The sequence below is a fragment of the Symphodus melops genome (assembly GCF_947650265.1).
Source record: "Symphodus melops genome assembly, chromosome: 7".
NCBI lineage: Eukaryota > Metazoa > Chordata > Actinopteri > Labriformes > Labridae > Symphodus > Symphodus melops.
In genome coordinates this window covers 22,073,955-22,091,432 of record NC_136697.1, presented here as the reverse complement: position 1 = coordinate 22,091,432, position 17,478 = coordinate 22,073,955, and the positions used below count along the sequence as shown (strand labels likewise).

Genomic DNA, 17,478 nt, shown 5'->3' with positions numbered 1-17,478 from the left:
ATCTAAAAACAGTTTCAACTCAGCTTTTGCTAAAATGCGTCACTATTCAGAAGAATTTAAAGATAGTCTAGTTGTGATTTTTTTCCATCCCTCTCCAGTCAGTAATTTATAAGAAAAAAAAAAAGAAATGGATTTTGGACCTCTTCTTTACCAAATGTGTTTACTGGTTCAGCCTGCTAACCATCACCTGGCTTACACTGTGTCCTAACAGCGAGCCAGTGTTCAACTCTCATTAAGGACATGGTCGGAATGACTTTTCTGCCACCTTTATTCAAATCCAGTTTAAAGTTTTTGGTTGACCTGACCAGGAAGCTCTCCTATCTGACAGATATGTGGGGACTCCTCACACCCCTTACACTCGAACTGCTACCATCTGGTCGCAGATTCAGAGTCCCGAGGACGAGCCGCAATATTTACGGAAGATCTTTTCTGCCACATGCTGTACGAGCTCTCAATGCCATTTAGGGAGGTCAAGACTGCACAAGTGATCCCCCTTTAGAGGGTACAGTTATTACATCCGCTGCGCCCCCCCCCCCCCCCCCCTTTTTTTTTTTGTTTAGTTTTTTTTTGGTTTGTCGCCTGTTTGCACAACTATTTATTTATTGCGTGTTGTTGTACTTTGTGGAGTGTTTTAATTTGTCCTGTGTGGGGTTTTTTTGTATTTCGGAGAAGCCAAAGACAAATTTCCACGGTGGACAATAAAGTCATCTAATCTAATCCTTCTTCGATCTGGTAACAGCCTGCAAAGATTGCAATTGCTTGAATTGTCATGTGTGAGGCTATAATTGTTCTTAAACAGTAGCCTCATTTTTTCTGAAACTATATGTATATGTGTTTCCACCAAGCGGTCCGATTTGGTTCAATACAGCTTGGTACAGTTCGTTATGGTAAACCTCTGATCTTGCTTGCATTTCCACAGCCAATTATAGCCTCCTTTGGTAAGCAGAGCGTAAGCCAGATGGAGAAAGCAGCCTCAGCTGCAAAATAGTGTGACATCATAACAGCCCAACAAATTCAAGCCCGCTATTAACTAAGTTCAACGAAGAAGAAGAAGAACAGGACACATTAAACCAAAGAGACCAAAGAGGTCGGATCGAAGTGTAACAGAGAGAGAAACAGAAAAGTTAAGTGAAAAGCAAACAATACAGCTAATCACACCAACCCTTAGCGGTACAGATTTATTTACTTTTATTTTGGTCCCGTTCCCAACTTTTGAAAGTGGAAACGCCAATAAATGTGCTTGGTGGAGAAGGAAGATGTTTGTACATGCAAAGAGATCATGAACCTACAACAGCATGACAGGAAGCTTCAAATTAGATTGCTGCAGAGAAGTAAGACACACACACACACACACACACACACACACACTCCCAGGTGATCAAAAGAGCTAAAAATGGCAGAAACAAAACCAGAGGACAATTTGAGAAATGAGGTTGGCATGGAGTGGGAAATCAGCGTGTGGATGGATTGGGAAATTCTGAGAAAGTGGGACAAACGGCTCAGTCACCATTGGGAGCCATCAGAAAGGCAGACGCATGAATAAAACGAACGGAAATTCTTCTTATATTTATTCAAAACGATTTTTCTTGCACAGCCATGTCAGCTACTCTACAGTGCTCTCTTCCTCCCTCCAAAGGAATTTATTGTAAGCTGTTTTAGTATCTCACACACACACACACACACTTAATCTGCCAGGCTGGATCTCTGGCACAGGACACACAGATAATCACTCGAAGCCTAAATACACACTGAGCTCACAAAGTACCATTAAAAGATGCTGTGTGTGGAGAACTGGGATTTTTTTCGGAGGTCAACCTCCATAAATCCAGAAAAAGGAGCTGCCTTTCCTCTGTGATAAGCAGACTGTTTGTTCATGACAGCTGGGAGTGTGCTGAAACACAGCTCAGTATCACAGTGTTTACTTCACAAATCATCATAAATAAACAATGGGGCCTTTGAACCTCTGCTTCAAATAGGCCCTCACAGCATTTCTTCCCTTGATTTGAGCAGAGATAAAGCTTCTTGTGCTTCATCAATTACACACTTTCACACCAGCCAGAGGGAAATTGATAACCCAATTAGGGCTATTCCCTCTCTGCGCACCCTCACTCATCACCTGTAAATGTTCCTCACACTCACTGGGTGTAGGCCGGTTGTCTGCGCACCTTTATGATTTACTCGGAGGTTATGTAACGGCATGCTAACCACAGCTCCTCTAAATCTGAAATCCCTCAGCTGCACCCTGTCCCGTCTGTCTTTTCTCAAACGCAGTGACTCATTGTTTGTCCCCCGTCTTGTCTCCAACGCGGCGGCGGCGGCTCACCTTCGTTCTGCTCAAACTCGTCCAGCACCTTGTCCAGGTTGAAGGCCTCGGCCTGGAAATAATTCTCCATGGGTCAGGAAGCTCCACCCTGCCGACGGCCGCGTGAACCTGGAAGCAGGAGGAGCGTTAACGCCACAGTGTACGCAGATGTCCCCCACAGCCCTTAAATCGTATCTTCACCCAGCGCTCATTTCAATCTGATTTGGTTTAAGTCGACACATCCCCTCTCACACTCCTTTGCTCCCTCATCTCATTTCCCTGACATTCCCTCCTCTTTTCTGTGATCACTCTGGGGTCAGGAAGATAACAAGAGGAGAGCGAAGGTCTAGCTAAGTATCATTAGAAAGGTATTTTATGATTAGGAATGTTTCACAGTGAATGATATGACCTTGGATACAGTAAATGCAGATCACATTTTTAAAAAGTAGTGCCTTCCTCGAGCCAGTAATGCACACACACCGTACCATTCAGTGACAAGATTTTAAAGTTTAAAGCACCAATATTTTTAAAACAGGACTTGATCAAGCTGTCCATTATTTTAACGTAAGACAATCGTGAATCATTACAGCTCTCATCGGGTCAAAGGTACATTTTTCACTCACTTGCTTTAACCAACTTCATGTCCAAAATATCCAAATCATCACACTTTGATACACATGATATTAATGATGATGATGATGATGATGATGATGATGAGCTGCTCGTTGAATTGGCTCTAAATAAAATGCCATTTTGACAAAGCCGGATTAATACGCACCGCTCTTGGTCGTTTCAATGGTTATCAAATGGTCGACAACATCAATTTGCAGTCACTAACATTCATGCATCTTTTTTTTTTAAACTTCGGTTTTTAATTTTTTTATAACACAGTACAAAAACCCTATACAGAACAAAACATTCCCTGACAGCATTGCAGATACGAAAAGACAATATGAAGTGACAATTAGAAAATAAAAACAAAAACAGGAAGACAGCAGGAAAGGACATCGAGACGTATTTTGACTGTTTCTAAGAAGAGGCTGCATGTGCTGTTAGAGATCTAGCAACCCAACCCAGTCCTACTGCTAAGAGTTGATCACACGCTAACATCAGATGCAAATGTTCCTTTGACGGCAGTGCTGGGAGGTTGATCATTTTATTATGTTCTGGCAGTTTGATGTTGACAGTTAAAATAGTTAAACACTCTTCTAAATGTCCAAAGCAACTTTCTGATCAACAGTCTGTACACACATGGTGACTGGTGGAGATCTGATCTCTATGTGGAGCTTCTCTCTGCATCAGTCCTTACCTGCACAGAGGTCCTCCTCAGCACTCCAAGGTGGTCTTTTCTCAGCTGCTTTCCTTCTCAGTTCTCACCTCACCCAGTCTGGCAAGCCCCCAGCGCCCACACCTTAGACAGAGGGAAACACCATCATCCATTACAAAACTCTGCCTCTCTGAGCCCATGTGCTTGTTTCTGCATGCATCCTCGTGCTGCAATGGATCCCAGTTGATCAGTGTTGAAATCCCTACCTACGCTTCAGAACACGTCGTGCCCAGATCGATGGAAAATGTGTCATCATCACGGCGTGAAAGAAATTCAAGACCTGTTCGGAGTCTCGAGGGAAACTGCGCTTTAGTGCATGACGGAGCTGTACACATGTAAAGACAGTCCAGTCTATTTTAAAATATACTATCCATAAAGAATATGATATGATAAGCAAAGACTCCCATCAGTCATCTCAAACCTCATGGTTCCACCTATCATCTTCCTGTTCTTAGTGTAGGACACTCAGTTCCTGAACAACCCTGCTTCAGGAGGTAAAACAGTACATGGAGCTTATCTTGTGTTTTGTACATTATCATAGATAGTGAGCCGTTACCCATCCAAGCTCCACAAGGCAATGAGGGGCATGAATGGAAAACAGCTGAAGCCTGAATCCCTGCACGGTGTGTCCTTGCTGATGAGGAGACCTTGGAGCGAGGATGTGATGCTGTGGGGCGTGTGAGCCGTGTGTGTGTGTGTCGGCCTGCGAGTGAGTAACAGCCGCAATGAACTTCAGGGTCATTCTCATAAGGACAAGAGCGAGCAGGGATTACACCAGAGACCAGATATTCCGCAGAGCCTAGTCCTCAGAGAAAGGAGCACAGTCAACACATTTTCTGCTTAGTTTAAGGTGCAAGCGTGGGCACAATGTCAGCACAGACGCGAGGCTGCGACTCCAGATGTAGCGTGTACGGTAGGTCAAGAACGATTCTAGCACGCCAGGACTGAAGCTAAGAGAGAAACACCGCAATCAGTGGCTAAATGTAAAAGTCAGAAAAAAGGGTTCTGGAAGAAAAGAAAATCCAGATAAAACAAATAACTCGTCAATGAGCGAGCAGCAGAGCTCTGATTGGAGCGCTGTACAAACCTCAGGGAGAGAGCAGACCAGATGGAGTTGGATGACTCAACTCAGATACAACAGACGCCGCCAAGAGAACTCGTCCCTCAATCAATGCAAGAACTAACTCCACACATGCTAATGTAAATATTTACTGCAACATTTTCGTCACTAATTTTAGAAGATCACCTGCAAAACGGACACAACAGAATCTCAATCAAGACGAGGGAGTTAGATTTTTACCAACAACGCCATTCCACTCGACGTTATTCATTTTCACAAATCCGTTCAAGTTGTGCAAGTAAGAAAAGATGTTTATCATCAAAAAACAATCTGTTGGATTTTATGACAATTCATCTGGTGAGGTACACGCTACGTAACAAACTTGTTTTTTTAATGTTGTTAAAAAAAACACTAAAGGGACGTTTTGTGCAGTCCATGTCTTCAAAGTTGACAACTACTGAGGGCTTTTTTGGCCCTTTAACAAAACAAACTAAATCTTCATCAGGAATCTTTTTTTTTTTAAAAAGAAACCTGGTGCCATGTTTGACTGTTTTTTTTGTTTGTTTTTTTTTTACTTTAAATCATCACATCTTTTCACATCCTGCTCCTCGTATAATCCCCCCTTCAACTGATTTTAACTGACAAAAGCCCTTCAATGAAAATAAATCAGTTTGGACTTTAATTTTTTGTGACATGTACACAGGATGACATACATCTACTGAAAAGAAGAAGGGGGAAAAAAGCATATTGATCAAATCCAAGATGGAGACAGTTGTTGTTGATGTGATGAAACAAGAGCAGGAGGATCAAGTGTCAGGCAAGTCTCATGGAAATTGCCTGAGCAGGAAAAGCATGAAAACAACAAGGCTGCTTTTAAAATAGACTGAAACTGAAGACAGAGAGATGATCCAGGCTGGATTCAGTCATTTACCTTCAGACAGACTTACCAAAGGATGACCTCATTCAACCTCCACACCTTTGACTTCAGCTTTTATTCTGTACGCTCTTTTAACTCACTCTACAGACATCTTCAATCGTCTTGCACCATAAGAGTCTAAAAATGATCCAGTGGACTGCGAGACAGTGCTCACAAGACACACACACGCACACACACACACACACACACACACACACAGGTGCATGTGAATAAACACAGAGATACGCCTCCATGAGGACAGGAGCCCATCCCAGATTAAGATTTAATTACTCTGCAGAGGTATTGAATAATGCATCTTTAGTCAAAGTGCGTGAAGAAGGAGTTGTATTTTTAGACATGTAAACTTGGGCAGATGCTCTAAAAGAGACATATGTGCATGAGAGAGTGTGTCAGTCACAGAGTCTGTGCGACTCAAGGCTGCAGGATGTTACGAGGATGTTGCGTGTAAGCCAAGCGTGCTACGGCTCCTCGATTAATGAAAAACTGTCTAAGATTATTACTGGTGATGTGGCATGAAGTAAAACAAGACAAACAAGATTGTGCATGACAGATCTTTAGACTACATACTAATCTGACGTCCAGTCAAAATGGGTCTTTATATTTGAATATGAAAAGCAGCTGTTCATGTTTGTGAATATGTATCAGATTGTTAGACATGCTGGTGGAGTAGGGTGAAGGCCAGGAGGTTGATCCACCAGGTCAGGGCAGACTCAAGTATCAACTATTAGATACAGGTATGACGTGTGTTAGCATCATATCATGGATAAGAGCATCACTCCTCAGGTGATCTGAGTCATTATCAGGTCAGACAGGGCATTTCTTTAAACTAATAACATCTGCATCAGCCGTGTCTTCACAGCCAAGCCAACAAGTAACTATACCTGCAGTGCATTGACATGTTAGCCTCGTCTGTTTCAGCACACTGCTGTTAGCAATTAGCTCAAAGCAGTGTTACAAACAAGTCCAGTCTTAGAGAGACACTCCTGTGGCTGTCGACGAGAAGGCCACGATCAGACAATACAAGCTAATAAAAAAAATAAAAAACGTGGAGGTGTAAGGTACTACGTACACTTTGCACAGGCGGCTGCTTTCACTCTTTATTTCAGTCATTGGCAAACTCAGCTGGTCTTTAAATTAGCAGAACGACATCAGATTACCAATCTGTCACAGAAGAAATGCAAATGTTTGGTGTCTAACTTGAGAAATTAAAGTGAAGTGAATCAATTGATCATCACAAACATTTACAGTTCTCTATTATTTTGTGTGAACTATCGTTATGTTGACAAAGAGCAAATCAAAAGTAGAAGTTGTTCTTTATAAATCTGAACTCACAGTGTTGAAACATGACCAAGACAAGACCTGGGTCTGTGTCCTATTTTTAAATCCACTACAGTCAGTCACTCCGGCCACGCTCCAGCCTCCAGGGCGAGTCAGACATGCTAATAATGAAATGGCCTAACAGACTCCTAACACGATGAAGTATGGCTGGCTGGACATTCTGGCATGGCAGCAAAAAAATTCAATAAGACAAGGACATAAACATCGAGGAAGCTCGGGCGGAGAAGAATGCTGAGACTGTTCATTGAGTCGGTGTTGTCAGGACAAGACTCGGTTTCCTGTTGTTGTTTCCTGCGAAGGGGCTGCGTTCACTTCCTCAGCCATCAGCTGGAAATCCTCCACAGGCAGAAGTGTACAATGACACGTCTCTTTTGGTTCCAGTTCAGGGATTGTAAAAGCTTTAGGATCAGGTATGGATGAATCATACACTCTGTTTTTAAGAATGTTTTCTTGCTGCGTTCTTGTTTCATCCTATTTGTAATCCTTATTATCTGAGGTCCATGTTTCTGCACGACGATTCAATCACACAGACAATAAACACTGTTTCAGGTTTTAACATTAGGACCTTTGTTACAGCACACAATTGATACATCACGGCACGGAAATGACAGGTAAACGATCCTTAATAACAGCATTTGAGTGCAGCATTGTCAGGATTCAGGTTTCTCACAGGCTACCCAGCTGACACGGAGCTCCTTTAATATCTTGTCATAATGTAAACTTCAGTCTCACTCTGCGTGTCTCTCGGTGTGACAGGTCCAAAAAAAAAAAAAAACTCAGGGTGACCTTGCATTTTATCTTTAACTCTGAATTATCGTGCCTACATGTTTCCAGCAGATTTGGTCCATGCAGCGAGCTGATGGCAGTCTAAACTGTGACCTGCAGGGACGTGATGAGTCCACATCAGGAACAAGTTCAAGTCCTGAAGATCCTCTAAAGAAATGGATCCAGTGATATGCATATGAACCAAACTAATCAAAAGTGCAATAATCATTATAATGTAAAATAAAGTGTATTCCACGTGTTTGGTTTAAGGCTCAGTGTGTTCTGATATTATCTTTTTGTTTTTACCAACACTGATTATGAAACCTTAACTCAACTATCGCCTGATATCCTTCATCCCCTCAGATACCAGGAGGATTTAAAAACAGGAGTGTTTACCTTATAGGTGTTTTTGAAGGGGCTGATAAAAAGGTATCAAACGACCATCCTGATGAGCAAACAAGTGTTTCCGTGAGCGTTAGAGTCAGTGTTTTTAGTACCTGTACAGCACTTTGTTTGAAAGCGCTTTATAAATAAAAGTTATTAGTGACGGTGGAGCTTGATCATGAAGCTCGACATGAAATAATGATGAGTGCAGTGCAGGGATGTAGCTCTGACATGTAAACCTTGAAAGAACGAGTGCTGACTAATACACGGCCAGATCAAGAAATATAGGTAATGCAGGCGGTCGCCATGGAGACCACGTTCAGAGGAAGGGCGGCCTTCAACCACACGTTTTTAAGTAGATGTTCAATATAAGTAAAGTGTCAGACTGAGAACTTCTGTGCTCTTCCGTTATAGTGACAAGAGTGCATCACGTCGATCAAATCCCCCAGACCCCCGAACTGAGCTCATCAGGTCTCTACTGGGTTTCTGTGATAGCACATGAAAATCAAAATAAATAAAATAAAATAACCCCCACAATGTTAGTGTACATTGTTCAGTATTTCATAAACAAACTCTTACAGTGTCTGAGTCTTCCTGCTGCCAAGTTTTACATGATACCTGTTTTTATCAGGTCGCTCCTCAAACTAATTATTCAACAAAAATGATTCTGAGTGTTTATTGTGAATGCTCGTATTTCGATAACTATTAACCTTACTGTGCCGCCCTACTGTTGCAGAAAAAACTGCTCTTCTAACGTCAGCGAGTAAAGTTTCTGAACTTTTCTCCAAGGTGACTGAATGCAGTGCTGGAGCAGGGGCTCAACATCTCACCTATAGGGTGCCTAAAGAGCTAGAGCCCAGATTGAATTGACATGAAAATACATGTTTAAAATGTTTGGGGGAAAAAAAAAAAAAAAAACAATGAAAAAGAAGAAAATTTGATGAGCCCTGCATTCATGTGATGTGACCAGAAAAGTTGACCTATCAAAGTTAAAAGCTTCTGTGCATCATGGACGGTATATTTACTTAGACATCACTTTATTTAAAATTCTGCAGGGTATGATTGTCCTTACATTTTTCTGATAATGATTATCAGATTTGACAACCAGAATTAACACTGAAAATGTAATCCTGTTTCTTTTGGCAACAAAGGAAGAAAATTTAAAAAAAACAAAACTATTTCCAGCTTAATTCCTACGTTTAAAACAACTGGCTGACTCACTGGGGATTTTAGAGCTTTAGGGAAACCCTCAACACTGGTTAGTTCTCTTTAGGAAAGTTTTATTGGGCCGGCACCTTCACTAAAAGTTTCTGCACTCTTCCTCTTTTTTTCTCTCTTGAACCCAAAAAACCTTTCAGGACAGCCAGTTCACATCCTGACAAACACCATTTTCATTTGGATCCATGTCCGACAGCGCTACGCTCCAGACGTCGTCAGCTCAGGGTGAACACAGGAAACCTCAAATGATCACTTCCTCTCTTTAAGAATGGACTGACATCACTTTCTCACAACACCATCGCATGACTGAATGACACATTACAATGTAATGTCTCACGCCCTGTCTGGGAGTAACAGTACGTTTTCTGATTTTGTAATTCCATCTAGTGATAGAGATTTTTTTTTCCTTTTAAAAAAAAAAAAAAAGAAAAACATATCACTGAAAAAAAATGTCAGGTTTTAATCCCCCAAAAGGTCAAAAAAACAAAAACAAGAGATTGTTTGTTTGACAAAGAGAGGTTGAAAAGGTAACGGCTGGGATTTAAAGACAAAAAGGTAAAGAAGAAAGTCGCTGCTCTGCTTCACAGCGAGACTGTCAAACGCTGTTATGATCCTCTTTTCTTCCTTATGTTTTGATCTGCTTTTAAGCGCCACAAGACGGGAGAAAACTGCAAAAAGGAGACAAGCTGCTGGGCTGTCGTCAGGGAGAGACTAATACTTTGTGAAAGCGTACAGTAACCTACATCTGGGAAGTCTCTGCACACATGAGGAGCTCGCCTTCACAGGGCAGCCTGTTGGATCAGTCTACTCCATCAGGCCTCCTGGGTTTTAATACCAGAGTGAGATGTCTGATTCTCCTGCTGTAGGTAAAGTCTAATGTCATTTATTGGCAGTCTGACAGTCCAGGTAAGCAAGAAGAGACATAAAATACGGGTATGATGAAGAAGTCTCAGCGTTGTTTGATTTAATGTGATCTGCCTCGCTTTCCTTCACTGATGATGACTATTCAAGGTGGCATTGGGTTGGGCCCCACTTCTGCACATACAGCTTCAATAAAGTCCCAGGGGACGAAATGATGAGGTAAATGCAAAAGACATCACCTCACAGAACTAACTCTCCAGAGCAACCAGATGACCATTATAGCTCGGATTGTAAAACCCATTAAGTGGCACCCACCGTGGCTCTGCCTGCAGCCTGCAGGCCAAACAAAGCCTCAGAGGGTATATTTGTATTCACAGGTACGGTGGTTAAACACACAGGGCAAACTACTTTGTGTTATTGAATCCTGGTAGGTTTACACTGAAAAAGCAAAATACATGCACAAAAGTTGTGTTGTGGTTGCACCAGAACTTGGTTTATTGGTGTTAGCAGGGCTGCTAGCCACCAAAATCCCACAAAAAGGCCACAAGTAAGTTTCCTGAATAGTTATCCTAAAGTCAACTGAACATGTGTTAAGAGTGACTGTCTGTGTTGGTAACATAAATAAACACAACCATTATGGCTGAACATGTAGCTGCATGCTGTGAGTGAGTGAAGTAGCTCGAGCGGGTAGTCGCGCGCAGAGTGACGGCAGCGTCCTGCACCTCTGACGGGCAGACGCAGCGTCACCGACTCGGTGGGCCGGTTTCTATGGTTATACTGGACCGTAAAAGCTTTTTCCCCCCACTGAGGTTAACTCTGCCAATTTATCAAAGCTGTTAACAGTATTTCCCCTTCTTCGGCCACACTGGCAGCGTGTTTAGCTACAGAAGCTCGTACCGCAAGCGTTAACGTGTTGTGTAATTGACGTAAAATAGTATTACCGTAACACCACCTCCACCGTATTCCTCACCGTGCGGCGAGATAAAGAGTCCAGAAAATACCACACTGACTTGGGGTTAATTAGTTTACTCTTGCAGTCGGAATGGCGGGGTGTAATAATATAAGAGCAACAAACAGAGCTGTGAAATGTCATGGAAACAAATAAAGGGATATTCACCGGAGGAATCCTCATCCCTACGTAGAGTCCCGCGGAGCCCCGTCGTCAGTATCCGTCATGCCTAATCGCCTTTCAAAGCTATATTTGAGGCTCCTCTCGTGGAGACCCTGCGCTGTCTGCTCCGCTCAAACAACGCCAGGCGGAAAGTACAAACTGGAGTCTGCCGTAGTTGTGCGACAACACTCGAGGAGCCCTCCCATAAGGTTTAATGTTGGGGGAAAAATACGAAGCAATGGCAAAACAACCAGAATCAAACTCCACCACTTCCGCTTGATCCTTTCACAATAAAAAAAATATCTTATTTTTTTAAATTTCTTTCTCTTCCACTTGTTCTCAACTGGTCGACACTTTAGGACCCATTCACAACTCCTTCATGAACAATCATGACCCACATGTCTGATCATTTTCATCCAATCAGCTTTATTTAATGAAAAATTGTGCAGTTTGGACCTCAAACATAACGGTCGAGCACAAGGAAAGAAACAAAACAAAAATGTTAAAAAAGGTCTTCATACACTTTTGAACACAGTTTTGTTTTCCAGGTACACATTCGCGACCCACAGAATGCTTCTATGCAACCCACATTAGGGTCTTGACCCCCCCTCCCCCCTCCTCCCCTTAATTGAGATACATTGGTCTGGTAAAGTTAACAAGTTTACATTAATAAAAAGAAAATAATAATAATGCCTAGCTGGGCTCTAAGGATTTATTTAGAGATAAAGCATGGCCAGGAGAAAATTAACCAAGGCACAAAGTGTTTACTGTCAGTTCTATCAGTTGTGACCATGGCACTTTATCATAAGTTATAATGTGGCCACACTTCGCCATCTCACGGCCTTCCATTACTATTGTGTTGTAGGCAGATTTATAGTTTCTAATTGTCATCATTAAGGCTCCGTATATCGCTGCCTGTTTTACTTTCATTTGGAGTTAAAGCTATCCAACTAATACTCTGCTATGAAGAGCATGTGAAAAAACTGTCACACTTCTCTTTCATATTAAGAGCAAAGTAACAATACTCTTTTAAAATAATAGTGTGTGTATGTCCAACAATAAACAGAAAATACTACATCTGAATTTCAGGGGGTTGAATAAAGTATGTTTTAAAGTCTGGCATATGTGCTTTTATTTTCAAGCAGACAACGCGCACATCCTGTTTTTGTTGCAGCTTTTACTGTGTGACTTGACGAAGTTCATGTCGCGCCTGCACCGCGATCCAGCCGCAGCAGCAGCAGCAGCAGGGACATTTTGGCTCAAAGCTGGCCGAGGGTGGTGTGCTGAGCCCCCGGGGCGGGTCTGCAGCGCTGTCCCGCTCACAGCACCGCGACACACTTGAGCCAAAATGGCACAGTCACCCCCACCGCCCGTGGTAACCTTGTCAGAGCTCTCACGCTTTGCGGAGAACGACAGCAGCGGCCCATTGATCAGCACGATGCAGCAGAGCAGCGTCAGAGCTGATCAATGAAACGGGATGTGACAGAGTTGGAGGGGATGTAGGCATGTGTTCAACTCTCTTAACCCCTCCTCGAGCCTTTTTTTTTTTCATCACAGTGGCGGAAATGGGCTTCCACAAACACAAGTGCCCAGATATCTATGAATGTAGGGAAGTATAAAGGAAGAGGCCCACTGTGGGGCTTTTTAAGGCTTAACCATTTATTAAATGAGCATGTTAAAAAATACTTCACATATAAAAGCTTTGATTATTGCTTAATCTGTGCTCCCCCAAGCAGACATTTAGAATCTGATATGCTCAATTTAAAGTGTCCTCTTAGTGACCAAAACAAATCAGAAAAGACACAATAAAAGAGAAAAATCGGTAGCCCAAAACTGCTTTATTAAATTCATAAATCACCACTGTAAGTAAAGCGAACTTCACTTTTGTTATTTCATAAACAATCTCTTAAATATTAGCCATGTAGAAACCTGTTATCTGAAGTAGTTTGAGTCCTTTTTTTGGAGTGTCCACAATACCACAGCCCACAGATATCAAAACCTTTTGGATCTGCATGTTGTTGTGCTGTTGTGACAGGCTGGAGTCGTCAACGTCTCTGGGGATGACGCGTTGCACCTTTAACAACCCCACTAGAGGAAACGCCCTTTGTGGGTCCGTGAGAGGTAAACATTAAAACGGTAATCGGAGGTGAAAAAAGGCTTCATCAATTCGCTTCATTCTTTGAGGCTTCATCAAAGTTTTCCACGAGATCTGCAACAGAGAACAAAAAAAACGTATGTCGGCTTTGTTTGAGAAGAAGGCTCCTTGTTTTATTATGTAGAGGTTCATCAAAGCAAAAATCATCTTTTGCCTACCTGGAACATCATCGTCCTCTTCTTCTGCAATTACCTCCTTGACTGCTTTCATGTCCATCGCTGCAAAAAAATATATTAAAAAAATTCAGTTGAAAAATTCTCAAAAAATAAGTTGACTGATAAGTTCTGCAGGAGCATGTTAACATGATTGTATTTCCCATTGTTTGTAAACAAAACCGTATCACAAAAATACATCCAATTTGCCTTGTTGTAACTTTGCTGCCATTTCCCAACCTCCCTAAAATGTTAAAGACTGTGTTCACAAACAGCCCACACGGAGAATTTGGGGAATTCTATTGTGCATGCAGTGCCTGTGAGATGGGCTTCATCTTCTTCTTGCTCATTTGGCATGTATTTTAATGCTTGCTATGTTACAAGTGTTTTATTTTGAACTCTATAAAGCGCCTGTCTGGTGCTTCTCTTTTCTTTTGTTTTTTGTTTCCTCAATTTTACTGTGTGCACAAGTTTACTGGCAGAACTGGTTCAATTATTTCCCTACCAGTCATCAAACTGAACACAAATAATGAGTTGTGTTGCAATGTGAAAGGACTTTGTGACCTACAGTCAAACAGCTGCCTCAAAAACGAACCCTACAGTCGCTCAAACAGTGAGATGGATCTCATAAGCGTTGAATACCATCGCTTTTCTAAATGATTGTAAAAAATAAAGAGTTCTGGTGGCAGTTTTTCTTTTTCCCCTAACAGGCCTTGTGTTTTCTACAGTTTTCATAGCTACTATAACACGTTTCTCTCTCTTATTCGCAGATTTATCCTCCAGGAGTTCTCCTGTGATTCTAAACAAACAGCAATCTGCTGAACAAAGCTGTCGCACAAATCTGCACAACTACACTGATATGTTAGAAGGGAGCATATGCGACTGTTTACAATTATAAGAATATGCAACCTTGTCCAGCTGCCTTTATTGTCATGGTCATTTCTATGTCAGCAGAGTTTATGCTTGGCACCCTGGAGATCTGACCTCTGCTCCTGAGGTTGAACAGAGGACCCTTTCCCCCCCCCCCCCCCCCCCCACTACATCACCCTTCCCGCTCGTCTACGCACTCATAAAAAGTGATGAGTCAAAACGTCTAAGAATATCCCTGGCATTACACGACTGCAGAGAACCCTGACAGTGTGACTGTAAGAGTTTGAGGCATGTTTGTGTACACTTACGTTGCCGTGGGAACTGCTCGGCCAGCTTGCGCAGGCTGGTGAGGCTGTCGGCTCCCAGCTGGCTCAGGATGCCGGGCAGCATCTCCGTCAGCTGCTTGAGCTCAGCGTGGCCTGTGATGGCAAACGTGTTTGCAGACAGAGACGCCTGCACTTTGGGGTTGTTGAAGTGGATCACTGTCCCATCATCTTTGATCATATTCACCTGAGGAAAAACCAAAAATCATTTCATTAAGACCTGCAGTTGATGGGTTTAAAAGTAAGAATAACTCCAATTAAAAGCAATGAACTGAAAAGGGGAAAACACTGACATTTAAATAAAGGGGTAGATAACTTCTAATACTGGTGTCAAAACAATTATTTTAGATAACTAGGCCCAAACCAGTTCTCTTCACAAAGCTTTACAGCATGATACCGTTTATCCTTAGACTCGTCGTCAAGCCTCACATAGGTAATTTAATAAACAATGGAGTTATTTCAATGAGCTCAAAAGTTAACACTTCTAATAGTCTTTGTTGGATCCAAAAGGAACATTAAACCCCGACATAAGACGAGTGAGCTCTGTGCGGCAGGTTTGTGTCTGCACATTTTCTCTGTTTTCTGCTTCGCTTGATCTGAAACACGTTGAGAGGGCTTGTTTGGGAAGAAAAAAAATCTCCCTAAAAATAAACCAGATGAAATGATAGGAAAATGCTTTAGTCAGGCTCTCCCCGGCTTTTATCTCTCCTCTCCGGATTCCCAGTTTAAAAAAAAAGAAAGTTAAAACAGCAAAGCTTCAAAACAGCAGTTTTCTTTTGATAGCTCACCTCTTCTATCCCAGCGATGTTGTTCACAGCCAGTTTCTTCAGTGAGCCCTGGAGTTTTTTGTCATCAGCTGTTGCTGTTTTGTGGACAACCTTTTTCTTCCTGCGAGCCGTTCCCTGGAGAAAGAACAGGTGTGTGAGATATAAAATATGTTTGACACATTTTTCTGTTCTCTCCTGGAGAACATTAAGTACTCATTTCTGGCCGTGGTTAAGCACTTGTAAACATAAGACCAGCATTGGTAAACAACAAATGTAATGTGACTGTAACAGAGCAGCAGCTAAACTCTGAGGACACAGAAGCACATCACCTGGATGTATCTATTTTTTTTAGAAACTACTACTATGTTTACAATGTCCATTTAAATTAAATCAAGACTTGTTAACAGGATACTTACAAGTAAAAAATGTTGTCAATGATCTACTTCTTGACAAGATAAGATCTCTAATTTTGACTTTAATTAAATGAAATCACAGAATGATGTTTTAACTACAAACCTTACTACTACTAAGTACTTTATAGTCCGTTTAAAAAAAGAATCGGTGATGTAGTGTTTAAAATGTTATTGGTCCAGTTTTAATGTTGTGTCTTGACTGTGATAGGACCTGCTATGAGGCTGTCATTTCCTGCGATCTCGTCCATAAACTGTTTAGTGCTCTCTAATTGACAAATAACCAGGATCACAACTCTGATAAGAAGAAACTAACGCAGTGGGCCATATTTCAGAGGGTGCAATCATGAAACAGTTCACAGCAAAAATAACAAAGGACGCCACCTAGTGTTAAAGACCTCACAATGATTTTGAACAGTTTAAAGCTACAGAGGCAACAAATGAAGAGACCAGTGATCCCATAAAGGGAGTGCTGAGGTCAGGAGAAAAGACATGACACACAGACACACACACGGATACACACACAGACACACGAGATTCTGTTCGAAATAAAGTGATTACAGAAGATTTAACATCACGTCCAAAAACAAGAAGACTCACCTTTCCACCTATCCGGACCTGAGCCTGAAGTTTGGCGAGCTTCTCTTGATTCATTCTGCTCTGTTTGTGATAAATATAATAATATATTAGGATAATCATTTTAGTGGGATAGTCTCATGCTTCTAAATCACACTGAACATTTTCTGCAGCACATGTCATTTAGAGATAACATAAATCATTATCACACGTTAGCATGTAGCTGACAGACTGCTAACATCGAGCTAAATGAAACACACTGTGAACACATTGTCGACATAAAAACATTTATTAGTACATATAAATGCGTTTGTTGAAACATTTTGAGAGGATAAATTACATGATATCTGACGATTATGTAGCAGGTGGAGTAGCTAACCAGAAGGCTAATTCAGCTAATATTAGCATAGTGGATAAACCAAGTGGTGCTTTTATTCCTGCGAAACGACGCGATCACATAAAATACAACACCAATCTGTTAAGATTATTAACTACAAAACAACAACAATTACACGACACTCACCTCTGAAAAGGAATGAATTAACAGTGCGATACACGAAGCCTCGTATCTAATGAAGGAGTTCAGCTTGTACCTCCGTCAAGTACCAGAAATACAACTCACATCCGGTTACATTTTTTCACGATACGCTCTGAATATCACATAAGTCTTGCATGTTATGCTTATACATCGACATATATAAAACGTAAATGTAAATGACGTAAATGAAGTGGTAAAACTTTGTGAACAGTGCGCAAATAATTTTGTTTTGATCTTTTAAACGCATTAATCGGCTTTTAAACATGTATTTCCGTGTCTATTTCCGGTCTGTTTCTTTGGTAACGGTTTGTAACTTGACAAGCTGAAGCAGTAGACGGAGCACGCGGTTCTCTGGATGTGACGTCAATGAACACCCCCTCCCAC

General features: G+C 41.7%; 2 protein-coding genes across 5 annotated transcripts in view; both read right to left on the bottom strand.

Annotated features, from left to right (window-relative positions):
* zfyve9a (zinc finger, FYVE domain containing 9a) overlaps nt 1-11,598 on the bottom strand; it is an 86,213-nt gene extending 74,615 nt beyond the window's left edge. For all 4 annotated transcript variants that reach the window (XR_013779548.1, XM_079348488.1, XM_079348490.1 and 1 more), the window contains exons 1-3: nt 11,310-11,598; nt 3,612-3,713; nt 2,324-2,431 (exon numbers count right to left, since the gene is read on the bottom strand). Coding sequence is in view for 3 of the 4 variants with exons in the window: in XM_079348488.1 (XP_079204614.1) it covers nt 2,324-2,393 (70 nt within the window). In the remaining variant the exon portion in view is untranslated. The remainder of the gene's footprint in view (nt 1-2,323; nt 2,432-3,611; nt 3,714-11,309) is intronic.
* A 1,524-nt stretch (nt 11,599-13,122) lies between these two features.
* Nucleotides 13,123-17,395, bottom strand: LOC306826557 (transcription factor BTF3 homolog 4-like). The gene is made up of 6 exons (XM_079347938.1): nt 17,080-17,395; nt 16,581-16,638; nt 15,592-15,705; nt 14,789-14,990; nt 13,617-13,676; nt 13,123-13,512 (listed from the first exon to the last, which is right to left on the bottom strand). Exons 2-6 carry the CDS (start codon nt 16,632-16,634, stop codon nt 13,466-13,468), a joined length of 477 nt encoding a protein of 158 aa, XP_079204064.1. The 5' UTR covers nt 16,635-16,638; nt 17,080-17,395; the 3' UTR covers nt 13,123-13,465.
* Between the last annotated feature and the right edge of the window lie 83 nt (nt 17,396-17,478).